The 18,200-nt window shown below is 35.1% G+C and overlaps 1 protein-coding gene across 3 annotated transcripts in view; it reads right to left on the reverse strand.

The window, feature by feature from the left end:
• Positions 1 to 18,200, reverse strand: part of ZFYVE9 (zinc finger FYVE-type containing 9) — a 135,027-nt gene that overhangs the window by 27,530 nt on the left and 89,297 nt on the right. For all 3 annotated transcript variants that reach the window (XM_081057617.1, XM_081057615.1, XM_081057616.1), the window contains 3 exons: positions 13,106 to 13,330; positions 11,430 to 11,512; positions 3,263 to 3,367 (listed from right to left, as the gene is read on the reverse strand). In XM_081057617.1, the coding sequence (XP_080913743.1) occupies positions 3,263 to 3,367; positions 11,430 to 11,512; positions 13,106 to 13,330 (413 nt within the window). The remainder of the gene's footprint in view (positions 1 to 3,262; positions 3,368 to 11,429; positions 11,513 to 13,105; positions 13,331 to 18,200) is intronic.

Consider the following 18,200-nt stretch of genomic DNA (forward strand, 5'->3'; position numbering starts at 1 on the left):
CCACTGAAGTTTTCTTTTGATTAGTATTACTATGGTGTATCTTTTTCCATTCTTTTCCATTTAAACTATTTGCGCTCTTATACTTCAAGTGGTTTTCTTATTTATAGCATATACTAGTTCAATCTTTCTTGTGTATCCAATCTGATAATGCCTTTTGAGGGTGTTTAGGTAATTTACATTTAATGTGATTATCGATATTGGATTTAAATCTTTTTTATTTTCTTTTTGTCCCGTCTTCTCTTTATGCTCTTTTTTCTTCTTTTTCAAGCCTTTTTTATATGACTGGTTTATCTTCTTGGCTTATTAACTATACCTCTTCATTTAAATTTTCCTCTTGGATGCTTCTGGATATATGTTATACATCTTCATCAATCTCCTTTTAAGTAATATTATACCACATCCTTTGTCATATAAGAACCTTACATCTGTATATTTCCATTTCATCTTCCCTGGCCTTTGTAGTATTAATGTCATATATTTTGTTTCTACATAAGTTATAAACTGCACAAAACAGTTATTACTTTTGTTTCATATAACTATCTTTTAAAGAGATTTTATATTAACCATTTTTGTTGCTCTTCATTCCTCTGTGTAGATCCAGATTTCCACGAAGGGTAGATTTCTTTTAAGCTTGTTCGTAGTATCAGAGAAACCTAAATTTATGGGTAACTTGGATCATGAGGAATAATTTGCCCCTTTTTCACTCTTGCGGGTAAGAACACAAACTATTCCGGGCCCTGTGAGAATTGTCCTACCTGTTCCTTTCCACTGCTTTTCTCACATATACGCAATAATGAGTACTCAGCTGAAGACACAATGGGAGCCTCCCGCAGATCTCCAGGGTTCTTTTCTTTACAAAACAGTAATCTGTCATAAATTCTAGCTATAATGGCCTCCCTATATTCTCAATTCTCTCTCTTCAACTCATGGAAAACTCTTGGTAAATTTGGGTTCCCCCTCCCTGCACTATGGTCTGGAAACTCCAGACAGTAAGGTAGAGTAACCATAGGGCTCACTTTCTCTACCCCATTGTCCTTTGTTTTGTTTTGTTTTTCCCACATATTTTGTCTTTAGGTTTAGCTATTTAAGGTAGATCAGTGTATTACTGTGCTAGACCTGCTATAACACAGCACCACAAACAGGGTGGCTTAAATAAGGGAAACGTATTGTCTCACAGTTCTGGAGGTTGTATGTCCAACATCAAAGTGTTGGAAGAGTTGTTACCATTTGAGGGCTGTAAAGGCAAGAGTTTTTCTAGATGTCTCTCTTGACTTATAGATGGCCGTCTTCTCCCTACGCCTCGCACATCATCTTTTCTCTACGCGCATCTGTGTCCAAATTTCCCCTTCTTATAAGGACATCAGTCATATTGCATTAGGGTTCACCCTAATGATCTCCTTTAAACTTCATTACCTCTATAAAGACCCTAAAATTGGCCCTAAAATTAGATTGGTAGTTGTTAAACTGATGTCTATAAAAATCAGTTGAGTACAGTGGTTAAGAGTAGGAACACCGGAGTCAGACTGCCTGGGTTTGATCCTCACTCCACCACTTGCTAGCTCTGTGCTGTTAATTCCCTCATCTATAAAAAGATATTTACAGTACTCATCTTATAGATTAGTGAGATATATATACGTTTAGAAACGTGCCTGGTACATAACACACCCTCAATAAATGGTAGGTATCACAATGATCAAAATAATCTCATTATGAGAATTATGAATAGGGTTACTAACACAGATCTTAGATGGCCTTAAGAAGGAGATTAGAAAATTCATATACTACTTCATTTATTAAACTTTCCATGCTGTCAGAAGTACTATTTTCTTCTGGTTTTGTAAGCTTAAAGGCTCTCCTTAGTGACCCCTCTTACCACATTTTACATACAGCTGCCAAAACTCAGTTTCTAAAACTGTACTTTAAGTCATTTGTTTGATATAGAATCTATAAAATATCTTTATAAATTTTCATTAATAGATGTTTGTGAAATAGGAAATAAAACTTCTACTATGAGAAATAAAACAAGCTTTCAAAGTATAATCTTGTTTAAGAATATTTAGGGCACAAATTATATAAAAATAGTTCACTTTAAAGATTTGACTCTATCTAGTCTAGTCTATTACTGTTTGATATTCTAAGGAAGGACTACTACCTAACAGCTAAAAACTGCTAACTGTATTCCAGAAAAAATTAAGCATACACTCTAGCTACTATTTTCCACTGTCCTGAAAAAAGCCATCACAAAGAAAGCCATGGGTAAAGGCTTTCTTCATATAAGTCATTTTCACATAATAATGTTGAGCTCTGAGCTTATAAGTCCAGTAAGACATTGTGTGATCCTAAGTGCATATCAAGTACAGAATGTTTGCTAAATGTACAAATGAATAAGTGAATAGATGACTGAATGAAGAAGTAAAGAAAGAAAGGAAAGGAAGAGAGGGGATGAGGAAATTATTTCACACCAAGAAGTAGTAGAAGTAGTAATCAGGGAGTTACCATCCTGCCTAATAAAACAATAAATTTTAACCATTATAATATCAAACTGTGCTTTAAAATAAAATTTCTCTTTTAAACCACAATGATTACTATTAGACATTTTAGAACTGATCTTTAAAATGTTTTAAATTTAAGAAAGATTTCACATGGCAAATAGATAAAGAGCATTGTTTATGGAACTTAATGTGTATATAGTATGCACAATTTCATTTTAGTAACAAAATACAGCTTAATTCAAGATGCAATCATTAACTTTTGGAAACTTACTTAAAAGTCATTTCAAGACTCATGGTGAGCTGTGCTTAAACATTAAGGATAGTGAAAAGCACAATGTACTTACAGTAAGAAGGTAAAATGAAAAGATCCCATCATGAATGTTATAAAGTCATCTTTATACCTTAATCAAAATGCAAATCTATCACTTATTACCACAGTGATATACAATATTAAACAAATACTTGAATACTTACCATTTCATTTGTCACCACTTAATACTTTCTGTATTTGTTTGTTAACTGTCTCCTCCCTCTAAGGTAAGCTCCAAGAGCATTAAAAGGTCAAACGTACAATTATTGACTAAATAAATCACAAATTTAACATCCTGCCTCTCTGGTATGAAATTTGCATCATTGATCTAAGTCATACAATATTAGAACTGATTTCACTGTCAATTAATTAAAAACTAAAATGTATATGTGATCCCGTATTTTTCACCTTTATTCACATATTCAACTATAAAAAAATATGCCTTCATGGTAAATCCTACCTCGTTGTATCTGTTGCTGGGAATTTTGATGCTGGTTTTCCGAACTTCCATGTCAACCACCAAACCTTGAACTACTGGCAATGTATACTGGTAATTTCTGAAGTCCTGAGCAAAAGCAGATTGGAGTGAAATAAAGAATTCATCAGTGGCAGGATGAGATTTATACTAATAAAATTGTGCAAATAGAAAGAATGTCAAAATAGAAAGATTTCATTTATCTAAAGAATAAGGAAAATATAATGCAAGTCCCATTGTGTGTGTGTATTCTAGCTCTCTATTAGACTGTAAATTCTTATAAGGGAGCAGAATACAAATTTCATATACTCCTTATATACAATATTAAACAATTATCTGAATACTTAACCCTGCTTTATAGACCATATTAAACAAGTACTTGAATACTTAACACTTTCTGTATTTGTTAACTGTCCCTCCCTCTAACGTAAGCTCCAAGAGGGTAAGAACTCTCACTGGTTTTGTTCTTGTTATATTCTAAATGCCTGGGACATCCTCGGCACTCAACGAATATTTGTAGGGTAAAACACCCTTTCAGAGGTTCTTATAGGCTACGATAAGGACCTCTATCTACTTTTACTATTTTTTTGGCCAGGTTTGTGTTCGGACTATACTCACAAAAAGACATTGGTAGCTTACATTGGACAAAATGAGCAATTAAAAATTGGATTTAAATATGAAAACAACAGGGCCCAATAATCCCATGCTACCCTACCACTGGGACCATCCAGTCTGGGAGTGGCCAGGGCTACCACCTGGAGCACAGATACAGGGAGGGACAGATTAATGCTAGAATGTTTAAGGGTTGGCCAGAGACACCCCCTGACTTCTTTACAAAGAATAGATGGTAAGGGAGCAAGGAGATAACATAAACATAATAAAAACAATTTATTTACTTTTGAAATCTTACTTAAAAGTCATTTCAGGACTTATAGTGAGACAGTGATAATTTTGACCAAGATGTTAACAGTTCAAAAGATTGTGAGAAGTTATCAGATTCTAGTTATATTCCTAAGGGAAAACAAGAGTCAAGGATGATTTTCAATTTTATGGCCCAGGCAACTAACTAGAAGACTGGAATTCCATTTACTGAGATGATGGGAAGAGGAAGGTGGCAATTCAGAAGGCTGTAGAAGAAGCAAGAAAGAAAGAATGGCGACCTAGAGATTAAGAAAAGAAAATGTGCTGATATTAGTAAGTTGTTGAATAGAACTGTATTTTGATTGTTTCTATTTACTCAGGGAAATTGGTGAGACTTTCATCAGGTGAAAATGAGGAACGGAGAGCCCAAATTGGAAATTTGAGAAGAGATAATATACAAATAGTCATTGAGGAAAGTAGGAACGTATTACAAACCAGGAAAGATTGCCAGGTAGGTCTGAGAGCTCCCTTAAGAGTACTGGTCACGAATCTAAAGTGAGACCAGTGATGTTATAAGCAGATATCAGGCTTAGCTATAAGTTAAGAATGAAGAAAGAATTCGATCCACATAGGTATGGTCAATTGACTTTTGATAAGGGTGCAAAGTCAAGCAAATGGAAAAAAGGACAGTCTTTTCAATAAATGGTACTAGAACAATTGGACACACAAAAGGAAAAAAAAACGAACTTCAAACAATGCCTCACAATCATAAACATAAATTAACTAAAAATGGATCATAGATATAAATATGAAATATAAAACTATAAACCATTTAAAAGAAAAAGAGAAAATATTTGTGATGTTTAGTCAATAAGTTCTTAGAAAAAGCATGCTCCATAAAACATTAATAAATTGGACTTCAACAAAATTAAAAACATTTATTCTATGAAAGACATTATTAAAAGAATGAAAAGATAAACCACAGACTGGGAGAAAATTATTACAAATGATACATATCTGACAAAGGACTTATATTCAGAATATCTAAAAAACTCTCAAAACTCAACAATCGGAAAACAACCATATTTTTAAAATGGGGGAAAATCTTAACATTCACTAAAGAAGATATAAAGAGGGCATATAAGCACACATGAAAAGATGCTCTAAATCATTCAAGAAACATACAAATTAAAATCACAAAAAATAAAACTCCTTTTGGAATGGCAAAAATTAAAAACAAAAAAAGAGAAATAGCAAGTGCTACTTCTTTATAATATAAAGAAAAAATTTATTTCTTTATATTACTGGGGAATGCAAAACACTGCAGGCATTTTGGAAAATATTTCCATAGTTCCTTATAATGTGAAACATACAATATGACTGAACTATCCCACTCCCAGATATTTACCCAAGAGAAGTAAAAACTAATGTTCACACAAAATTTCATACATGAATGTTTATAGAAGTTTTATTCATAGTCACCAAAAACTACAAACAACCCAAAATGTCCATCAACAGATAAATGGATAAATTGTGGTTCATACATACAAGTGAACAGAACTCAGCAATAAAAATGAACTATTAATACTGAAGAGTACCACAATATGCCACCCCAATACATCCCCTTTGTTGATCTGTATTTGGCCAGTCTAACATAGGATCCTACCTGAAGAGCCTACAATGAATAGAGAAAAATTTTATTTCCTCCTCAACAATACGTATAACAACACAGATGATTCTTAAATGCATTATGATACTAAAAAGAAGCCAGACTGAAAAGGTTACATACTGTATAATTCTAATTATATGATAACCTGAAAGGCTTAAACTATAGGGGCAGAGAATTAATGGTTACCAGATGTTAGGGATATACCAGCAAATTTTCTGGAGTGATGGAACTCTTCTGTATCTGGATTGCAACAGTAGAAGTAACATAACTATATACATTTGTCAAAATTCTTAGAAATACACTCCAAAAAGGTGAATTTTAATTTTTAAAAAATTTTTTAGAAGAAAAGTAGAGTTAACCAGGATTTATATTTTCCAGGCTACCATAACAGAGAATAAAAGAGACAAAGAAACAAGAATTACGTGAAAAAGTGATTTTAGTGAGGAAACTATGAAATAAGATAGGTAAAGAGAAAAAAGGGGGGTGAGAGACAGTGAAAAGGTGTTGGAATCCAAAGATTGTAAATCCTGGTAAACTAGAGATAGAGAAGGTGGTAATAGCTGTTAGGCCATATTTAGGCTAGGAGCACAAACCTTCTTATCTTAAAAGCCATCTTGTCTTGCTTTGTACCTTGTACCTGCTGGCTTGTATTTGCCTTAGGCCTGGAGAAGCCGCCTGGAATGTAGAAACCATCTTATCCTAAAAGCCATCTTGTCTTGCTTTGTACTTTGTACCTCTTGGCTTATGTTTGTCTCCTAGGGACTTATGAGCAGCTGGCCTGGGTGGTCCAGGCAGCCAGGATGTGGATGTGAAACCTGAGGGCTAGGTCATGACCCGAAACCTTTGGTTGTTGGAGACAATGCAAGGAAAACCCCCTGAAGCATTGAAGGGGGAACAGCCTCCTTTACCCCCTTCTATAAAACTCCACACCCCTTTTTGCTCTGGGAGGTTATGGTCTTTTCTAGCCTGATGTCCCACAGCTCAAACAACAGCCAAATAAATTCTAATAGACCAATTTTGGTCTCCCCCTAACAATAGCAAGATGCTTCAGTAGATAATCTAATAAATGTTGGTATGAATGAATTGAATAGGACATAAAAAAGCCTTAGGCTTCTGTTGCTAGATTACAGGATAAATATCTCTTTTTCATTCCAAAGCAGATTACAATAGTAAGAAATATAATCTTGTCAAAAATGTGACTGAAAACTAAAGTTACCAGGGAGGGGCAAAGGGATGTGTGCTGGAGTAGAAGAGAAAAAATTTAATTCTAAAATTTCCACTTCTGGCCAAGATGGAGAAAACTATTTACCCTCCTAACCAAAATAACCAGAAAAGCTGCACAGAAAACATGGAACAATGATTTTCCATACACTGAATCTCACACAACAAAAGGTAGTGAGCTTGAGTAATGGGAAACAAGCAAGATGAGCTCTATGACTGCCCCAATTAATGCCTTCGGAGAGCTTCCACGCTCAGGTGCAGGAAAGGTGAACCCAGGCAGAGGCCAGCAAATTTCCTGAGCTGAGGAGACAAAACTGAGAATCCAGAAAAACCAAGGTGGCTAGAGTTCACAGGACAGAGTATCAGAGAGAGAACTCCAAAGATTTGCAGAGGATCCAACTCCAGTATCCAGCCGAGTTCTGATAAGCACATGTGTGTGAGGAAAACTTCTTGAGGCCAGCGAAAGAACTGCCTGAAATGACTATTGGAAACATAATCTGATATACACTTCTGTGAATGGTGCCTATTCTCCAAATCCAGACAGGAAAACATTAATTTTTGGAAATTGGGCAGAGTATTACCGTATAATAAAGAATTGGCTGGCCTTTGCCCCTGGCTCCTGGGAGGTAGCCTCTAAACCCTTGAAACTTCCTAAGTGTCTTTGTTATTCATGGTAGACCCTGACAGCCTGTGTTAATTTGGTGACTGGTGGTGGGCCCCTAGATATTTTATGCTAACAAGATGACTCAGGATGGGAGCTGGTCATTCCAGAAAGATGATTAGAGGCTGAGGCTTTGAGGCACATAATATCAGCCCAATCAAGGTCTAGGGAAGGAAGGGGTGTTACAGATTGAGTTCAATCACATGGCCAATGATTCAATCATCCCTACTAAGAAAACTCCAATAAAAACTCAAGGGAAGAGCCAGACCCATGGCTCAGGCGGCTGGAGCTCCATGCTCCTAATGCCAAAGGCTGCCAGTTTGATTCCCACATGGGCCAGTGGGCTCTCAACCACAAGGTTGCCAGTTCAATTCCTCGAGTCCCACAAGGGATGGTGGGCTGCGCCCCCTGAAACTAGCAACAGCAACTGGACCTGGAGCTGAGCTGCGCCCTCCACAACTAAGACTGAAAGAACAACAACTTGACTTGGAAAAAAAGTCCTGGAAGCACACACTGTTCCCCAATAAAGTCCTGTTCCCCTTCCCCAATAAAATCTTTTAAAAAACCAACAGAAACTCAAGGGAGTTTTTCTTACTTTATGCAGGTTGTTACACATCAACGTACCAGGAGGGTGACATGTCCCTGAGGACACAGAAGCTTCTTGTTTGGGACCATCCCAGACCGTGTACTATGTGTCTCTTCTTTCAGTTGATCCTAATTTGTATACCCTTTCCTGTAATAAAACTACCATGTTTCCTCGAAACTAAGACCAGGTCTTGTATTAATTTTTGCTCCAAAAGACGCATTAAGGCTTATGTTCAAGGGATGTCATCCTGAAAAATCATGCTAGGGCTTATTTTTCAGTTAGGTCTTATTTTCAGGGAAACACGGTATAATCATAAGATTTTCCCCCTTTATTTTGAGTTGTATTTTCCTGCTTCTTAGCATGCTCGGTATTTTAATTGGATGCCAGATAAGTATAGTGCTTAACTGAGTTCCATGAATCATTCTAGTAAATGATCGAAACTGAGAAAGTAGTGGGAACTCTAACTAATTTGTATCCAGTCCAGTATGGGTGGCCTGGGAACCCCTGTGCTTATAGCTGGTGTCTGAAGGAACAGCAGCTTTCTGAAGAAATGTATGCTTAATTTGTGAAGTTTGGCCCAATTCCCAATAATACCAAAAGTCACTGCAGGTGCTCAGAAGGGTCTTGCCTTAGTAGTGGGGAATAATTAGTCCTATACTAAACACAGCTTCAGTTCCACTTTACAAATCTTAAAAGCAAGACTTAACAGATCAAACTGTTTCTAGGTAAATTAACTGTGTTACTTGTAACAGAACTCAAGAATATTTATAGGAACACAAAAATATCCAGCACCCAACAAGGTAAAATTACAATATCTGGCATCCACAAAAAAGTACCAAGTATGCAAAGAAGCAGGAAAATACAACGCAAAATATGGGGGTGGGGGGGGAATCAATCCACGGAAACTGAGCCAGAACTCAGATAGAGGTTAGAATTACCAAAGACATTCTAATAATATGATTATATTCCAGATGTTCAAAAAGTACAGGTATAGGAGATATAGAAAAAGACCCAAGTCAAACTTCTAGAGATAAAAATTAAGATGTCTGAGATTACAAAAAAAAGAAAGAAAAAGGATGGAATTAATGGCAGCTTAAACATTGCAAAATAAAAGATTAGTGAACTTGAAGACACAGCAGTAAAAACTGTCCAAAATGAAAGAGAAAACAAAGGACAGAAAAAGAAATAAGAAGACCATTAGTGAGCTATGATACAATTTCAAGTAGCCTATTATGTCTGTAACATTAGAGTCCCTGAAGGGGGGTGGGGGGAAATAGCAAAGTATTTGATGAAACTATAAACCCACAGATTCTAAAAAGCTCAACAAACCCCAAGCAAAAGAAACATCAAAAAAACTATCCCAAGATACATAATCAAATTGCTCAAAACCAGTATAGAAAGATAAATTTTAAAGCAACTAGATAAGGAAAAAACTTGTAGAATGGAACAAAAACAAGGGGAAAAAACAGGTATTGCAACTGAAACAATGCAAACCAGAAGACAGTAGAGTTACATCTTTAAAATATTCAAAGAATAAAACTGTTAACTTAGAATTCTACATTCAGCAAAAATTTCTTTCAAATACGAAGGTGAAATAAAGATGTTAGAAATACAAATGTTGAAAGACTTCATCACCAGCAGAGCTAAATTACAAGAAATGTCACAGAAAATCTTTCAAACAGAAGGAAAATGACACCTGATGGAAACACTGGTTTACACAAAGGAATGAAGAACACTGGAAATGGCAACTACGTGGGTAAACCTACAAGAGTTTTATTATTGTTTAAATAACTTTAAAAAGTAACTGGAACTATAACTACAACTGCATGACAGTGAGGAAATAAATCCAGTCTCCAAAAATCAAAAATCAACTAAAAAGCTGGCTAAATGGTTTTTTAAAAAAAACAATCATTTCAGTGCTCCGGCGTTAGACCTAAGGCATACAACGCATTGAAAAATGCTTATTCATGAAAACTACTGAACTTCAACTAAGAACTAAGAACTTCAACTAAGAGTTCAGCTTGTCACCTTCTTGTAGGTGGCTACCCTATCCCTATTAGGTGTTTTAACCACTGCAAGGTATTTCAAGAATCTTGATCTGGAGTGTTGTTAGAGGAAAGGGAGGGCCAGCCGCTCCGTTAGCCTGAGATTAATAGCTAGCCTGTTTCTGTTGGGGCAAGTAATGGGCAGGCAAACAAGCCAGAGATTTAACAAGGAGTTCTGGGAGGTGAGACAGCCATAGGGCTCTTCATAAATTTCCCAAATATGCAGGATTGACCTTAGTCTGTGGACACATGCAGCAGAGACCTCAGTGGCCCAAGCCAACCAATGTGGTTGGTCAACAGTCAGAGCCTATGCAAGGGCAGAGGAGACATGAGAGAGCCCAGCAGAAAGGAAAATGATGAAGTTTGAATTCCAGTTCATACACAGATCCATAATCAAAGAATGGAAGCTCTACTGGCTTGATGTATTTGAACACAACTTCTGACCAATCTTTGGCTGAACAATAAGCTACAAATATACCTGGAGATATTGTGGGTTTGGTTCCAGACCACCACTATACAGCAAATACTGCAATAAAGCAAGTCGTGATTTTTTTGGCTTCCCAATGCATGTGAAAGTTATATTTAGACTATACTATAGTCTATTAAATGTGCAATAGCATTGTGTCTAAACGAAAAACAATGTACCTTAATTTGACAAAGACTTTATTGTTAAAAATGCTAGCCATCATTTGAGCCTTCAGCAAGTCAATCTTTTTGCTGGTGGAGGGTCTTGCCACAATGTTGAGGAAAACACAGTATCGGCAAAGTGCAATAATATGAAGTATGCCTGTATATAAAAATAGGGGCCACCCCTCGGATGCCAGGCTTAAAATAAAAACAAGACAGAATGCACTGTACTTTAATTATATTTACCTCTAGTCCTCATGATAATCCTGCAAGGTCACTTAGCTATAAGTGTATAATCAGGGGCTGGAATCCTATACTATTCCACTCTACATACTTTACAAGAACTATATATGTTGTTCTTTTCCTCTGGCATAAATCTTCACCTGCCTGAAGCAGCAAAGGCATTGCTATCAACAAAATAATAAATCCTTCTCCCATACAAACCCCAGTAAGGAAAAGCAAAGTAAAAATTCCCAACTTACTGCCAGAAGATTCATGATGGTATGCCCTGTTTCTCCAAACAATGGTTTCCGAAATCTGACACTGAACAGCGGGCACGGATAAACTACGGGAATGAGAAATAATCAGACTAAGTTTGGCAGCTTAAAATTTTGGCAAAAGAGGCATCATGGCTGATACAGTTTTCAACATAAAATTGTACACATTACAGCATATGAAGTTTAGGGCTCAAAAAGTATTTAGCATGGTAACATCACAGACAAATCCTGAGCCTTCTACAAACCACACAGAAGACTTTTGATGACCAGAATAAACCTTTTGATGCAGCTGTTTCAAAAATGACCAAAAGGTCTTAGGAAGTACTCTTCTTCAAATTGGATTAATATGATCCAGGAAATAAATATCTCCTGATTTCTCTGTGATCAAGAAATCTAAAAGAATTCACTCTTCCACATCTCCCAACCAAAACCCTCCTTAGGAAAGCCGAATACCAGGTGATCCTATTAGCTGGCTCACTCCTAGAACTTTATGGTTTGAACTAACTGCCTGTTCAAAACAGGCAAGTTAGACACAATGGTTCCCCTGCATACAATCCTTTCCTTTCCTTACTTCACTTAGCTGATTCATATGTTTCCTTCACAGTTCAGTCTACAGGACCTTAGTCTAAGGAATACTTCTCATTCAATTCCTTCATTCTTGGTGAAGTTAGAGCCTATCTTGTAGCTCCCAAAGAACTTTGTTAACTTTGAGTATATGCTTTAATATGATATACTACTTTGTGATTTCTGTATGTCTTCCTTACAAAGGTTTTCAAGGGCCTAAAACCATGTCTTAGCCATTTCTGAATTCCCAGAATTCATGACACATAGTAGATCTTTATTAAATTCTTGTTAAATTAATGAATAAATAAGTAAAAGAACGAAGCTGACTTGTTGAGAACACATGGTTTTATGGTTTATAAAATAATTTTTCATCATCTCATTTGATCCTTTTAAAAATCCTACATAATATAAAAGGCAAGCATTATTATCTCCAATAGCAAAAGAAACTGGCAATCAGACAACTTGAGTGACTTGCCCAAAGTTACAGAGCTGGTAAGTGGCAGAGTTAAAAACCTTATTCAAGTGGTCTGATTCTTAGACCAGGACACTTTTAATTAAAGATATAAAGTTTAAAATAAAACTTGCATTTAGCCCTTGATGTCTTAAAAAAAATCACAACTTAGCTGCACTGCTACAATTATGGGCAGAAAAGCTCTTCTGTTGCTTACTTACCAAGTGAGAGTGATTTCTATAACACTAGCTTCCATTATCTGTTATGTTACATTAAAATATAATTTGCTGGAACTATTTTCCAACCAAGTGACAAAAAATATGCTCACCATATATAGATACTATAAAAAAATAAAGTTACTTAAGTTAAAATTCATTTTTTCTCAAGATGATCATGCATTCATCAATGAACTATAAAACCAATAAGTTTACAAGGAAATAAATCATCACCAACTTTCTCATTTGATATTTTCAGTCCTTCCCATCGTAGGCAAAATAAGTAGAAACAATGGCCCAGTTTGATTTAGCTATTTAAAAATACTACTTCTGCTGAATTGTATCACCAGGGGGTCTCTGAATACTTCAGAACTTTATTTAGCCATGATGTCTTGGCCATGTGTCTTAGAAGAAAGTACTCTACTACTTACGTCGATATTCAGCTCCAAGTCTCAGCATTAGTCGGATGGGAAACACTTTAGCCCAAGGAGTTTCCCATTTCTGGATGAGAATCCCAAACAAGTAAGGTGGGGTTGGGAGTACAAGGTCTTGCAGTGACTGGTAAGTAGATGTTACATATAAGAACCCACCATGTTCTTTACTGCCAAGGAAACTTTGACTGAAGAAGGAATGTCCCAAATTGCCCACAACATTCCCTAAAACAAAACAAAAAAATTCATTAATTACTTTCTATAACTAAATTAATCATATTTTTAGTAATCATTATTATTCAACACTGGGCCAGACACCACCAAACACTAATTCCCAACCTTTCACCATGAAAAATACCCAAATCTAGAAAGTTATTTTTCAAATAAGTGGCATTTATTAAATGAAAAATTTCCCCCAATTTTATCAGGTCTTCTGGTTGAGCATGATATAACTTATACAAGTATTATCATACTGCAGGAGACTGCCTAGCTAAAAGCCAAAAATATTGATGCTTTCCTTAGTTACATGGTGCAATTTTACTGTATGAATTAGGGTAAGAATTATTGCCTCAAAGGTCATAAAAAAAATGTTAAAATTAGGTACCCGCTCTCAGAGAGCTTACAGTCTCATTGGGTGAATAAAGTCAATTCATGAACATAATGAAGACAATTATGTATAGTTATGTATGAGACATTAAGGGGAGAAGACAATTTATAGAGAAGGAAGTACCACAGATAGGATTTATTCTTTGTAATTTTAGTGCAGACAAATATGAAATGTAAACAATTTAGGGCTTACTTAAATTCATAGTAGGAAATTTTTTTTTTCTTTTGACCGTAAATGCTCTTTATTAAGTGCTTTCTAATTTAAATATTTTTGGAATGAAACAGTAACAAATCAGCCCTTCATTAACAAGATATTTTCCTCAGTTTAGAATTACAAAAGAACTTCTGTTCTTCTGAACAAGAGCTATTCAGTAATGTAACAGCAGATATGTTCACGAGACATGTGTAAGCTTCTTTTGATACCTCTGAAAGAAGTAGGATAAAGTATAAAAATCTCCATCACAGAAGTTAATGCTTTACTTTCCTTGAAAACTAGTGTGTTAGAACAGTTCTGTGATGGGTCATAGAGTCCTTGAGTGAAGTGGGTCCATAAATGAAAGGAACAAAACTCCCCACAAAACTCAGAAAAGCTTTGTGTGATAGCCACACTCACCTCAACATCATCGTCTGACAAATATATTTAGGAGTAAGTATTCTTGCCCCAGGATTAACCAAATCTGCCTGCACATTTAAGTTGCAGGGCCAGATACACAAAAACAAAACAAAATGAATCCCCACATTAAGAAAGCAGCGTGGTATTTTGAAAAAATTACAGAGATATGGGGTTGAATACTAGTTTGATCACTCCCTATTGTGTGGTTTTGGGGCAAGTTATTTAACTTCTGTGAGTAAAATGGGGGAAATTTAGATCTGTTGTGAAGAATAAATAACAGAATATATACAAAATCCTAACAGCACCTGGTACATGGTGTATTCTCAAAAAATTATATTATTGTTATAATGCAAACACATGTAATACTCGGCCAAACATTATAGTATTATTTTTTTTTTCTGCTTTATCAAAGATTTAAGAGTAAGGTTTCTATAAAATTTCATCTTTCTACCTGGGGGGCAGGGGAGAGGGGAGGAAGAGGAATGGGAGAAAGAGGGAAGATTTTTTTCCCTTCACAAAGGGAACACAATAGCATTCCTCTAAAGCACTAATGACGGCATAATGTTTATGTTTCATAATAATGCCCTAGTGAATACAGCTCAGAGGTGAAAAATATGTTGGCTTGGTAGTCAAGTCATTCATTCATCACTCCTTTGGGATTTCCCTATTAGAGACTGGAATCTATTACTGGTTATTTTCCCACAGATATTGATCACCTTTCTGCTTCTATCACCTAACAATCCACCCCCCATCCCAATCACACTCAGATTCTTTACTATGTCCCCTTCCATTATAAAACACTTTTTTATCCTTTAAGCATTTACTTTCTTAAAAGAATTTTTTTTTTTAAAAGTAGATCTCTATTAATCCCAATGAGTGATTTAGGTTAGACTGTCATTTACCACCTCACCTATAAACAAGTAATATTCCACAGGTGAAGATATCAGCAAAAATAAAATACCAGGCACAAGAATTTGACAAAGGAAAGCTTTTATTTGAAGATTTAATCTGGGGCTCTTGAACTCATAAAGTCTGTTATATACTAATTTATACAGGCAGTTCTCGATGGGAATGTTCAATACAATGCGTCCACTGAACTAATTCTATATACCTCAAGACCACTAAAGAATCCATATAGTTAAAATAGACACCAACTCTTGCTTCTGAGCTTAAATGACCTGGCAAAAATGTCAAATGCTTTATATCAATTGTTTACAAAGCAATTCTACATGGCATTAATCAGGTAATCATCAGACCAGTGCCACTAAGTTAACAGAGTTGATGTGACTTCCCTGAATTTGGGGGATTTATATTACAGATGAAGAAACTGAAGCTTAAGGGATAGAGGGGAAGTGACTCTCAAAAGACACTGGGTAAATCAGTGGTAAAATAAGCTCCAGAAAGCAGATCTTCCAATAGCCTGATCTTTTGATATATCACAATTTCTTTAAAATATATATAATAATTTGCAATTTTCCATCTTCAAGTTGGAATTTAAAATTTATTTTTCAAAGAGCTTGCAAATAGCCATCTTTACATTCAACTGAAATACAACTTAAATATCTATGTGACAACAGTTTCCGTTGTTTCAAAGCATATTTATCAATCCTTAGATCAACTCAAATGGGACAATTTTCAAGCAAATGTTCCTCTTATTTCAAGAAGTAGCAATATTTTTAAACATTAATATAACTAAACCTCAAGCCATCAAAAGAATTTAGACAGTTGGAGTTCTCTGTAATACAATAAGCTGCAGTTAAGCATGTATGCTTCACAGAAGCTCATTTCCTCAGTTTAGAGCATCTGTGAGATTTACCATGTAATTTCAAAAAGCTCATAAGGCAATTCATTTCTTCTTATGGTTTGAAACACGGGATTCAGAGAAGACACAGCTAAATTAAAACCTAGGTTCAGCCACTTACCAGCTATGTGTATGATCTCAGGCAAGTTAATTGCCCTCAGTGCCTCTCAGTTTGCTTATATGTAAAATGGGCACAAGAAGACTATGAATCTCATACAGTTAAGAAAAAATGAAATAGTGCACAAAAAGCAATGAACACACTGCCTAGTATGTAGTAAATGCCCAATAAATATTAAGTATTAGTCTTACATCACCTCTTTATAAATAATCACATTACTTTCTCATCAGTTGAAAAAGTACTTTACAAAAGCATCAATATCATGGCTCCTTTGCTCACAAAAAGATACAAAATAAATTTATCAAAAAGTTTCTGAATTCATCGGAAAAATAAAATAAAAACCAGTACCATAAGATACTATACTTTAACTGGTAAAACAATACAAAAAAATTATTGATGATGGTAAAAACACCAATAAGTTCCTCTTTCCCTGGAAACTGTTTCTTATTTTACAGGTAAAAAAGGGACTTGCTTCAGAAATATCAAAGATAATAAGCAACTATAATTGTAATTTTGTGGTCATTAGAAATAATGGCAAACTACTAAAATGTGAAACAATTACTACGACATGAAATGATGAAGCATTTACCATATGATATATACTACTAGATACTGATCCAAAAAAGAGATACGCATAAAATATTGGATAATACGCACAAAATTCAACTGCCAGTCATTCCACAAACATTTACAGGATACCTATCATGTTTTTATAAACATCTTATTAAATGTTTGTATATATTCTTTGAAAGGCTATTTTTAAAAAAATCTCTATTTTCCCCCCTCCTTTAATTTACCTATAATTTTTCTTCTAAATACTTATGGGGGTAAAAAATGGACAAGAGATGGTGGTTTAAAAATATTCTAAAGACATGTTTTCCTAAGTTAATATGCAGGTATATCCTTAGACTGAGATGAACTTCCACATTAAAAAAATGAAAGATCAAACTCCATTGTATTTGGATTCTTTAATTTTATCAGTAACATTATAAAATTATTAACAAAAATTAAACTCAAAAAAGATGAATGAAATTTAGTAATAACATACAAATCAGTAATACAGTGCCCTGAAGTATATATTGTCATTTGATAAATCTATATGAGAAAGAAATTTAAATTAACCAAAAGTTTATCTGGGTTCACAACTTAAACATAAAAAATAAGGAAAACCTTAGAATGAGAGTAGGTGACAAAAAAAGATACTAAAAAGAAAAAAGATGTTTTATAGAAATTTCCCAAATGACCTGTTAAGTAACTGATAGTCTTTCCTTCTTAGAGACCAAAAACATTGGGCCTCAGAAACATTCTTAGGCTAACCTAAATAATACTTCCCCTTGTCTCCAAGTCCCAATGGGAACAAGAAGTCAAGAATAATAGGCACAGCACTTTTATTAGCAGAAGTGTTCTCTCAGAACTCCTTTCCTCCAGGTGCTTTTCCACCAAATGACAAATGACAAAAAACAAACAAACAAACAAAAAAACCCGTTCTTAGTGACATCACAACAATTTATTAATTCCTTTAATCCAGTTTTTTTTATTAAGCCTTTTTGACATGTCAGACTGTTTGTTCTAAGAGCTGGTATACAGAGTTGAGCCAGACAGATAAAAATCTTGCCCTCATGTTGCTTATATTCTAATGGAGGTAAATAAATAATTTCAGCTAGCAAAGTTAGTGATAAGTGTTTGGAAGAAAATAAACCGAGGAAGGTAATGTGTTTGATGGACGCTTCTTAAGCCAAGAGGGCCAGGGAAAATCCTCTGAGGAAGAAACATTTGAGAAAAGACTTGAATGAAAAGAAGAAACCAGCCAAGAAAGATGTGAAAGAGTAGCTGTGTTCTAGGTCTGGGAACAGTAAGTGCAAAAGCCATGAGATCAAAGGTAACAAAGACGATCCATTTAAGGAGTAGTAGGAGGTATGGTCAAAGAGATCTTTAGGGTGGAGATGATATAGGACCT

This window comes from Rhinolophus hipposideros (genome assembly GCF_964194185.1).
Source record: "Rhinolophus hipposideros genome assembly, chromosome: 8".
NCBI lineage: Eukaryota > Metazoa > Chordata > Mammalia > Chiroptera > Rhinolophidae > Rhinolophus > Rhinolophus hipposideros.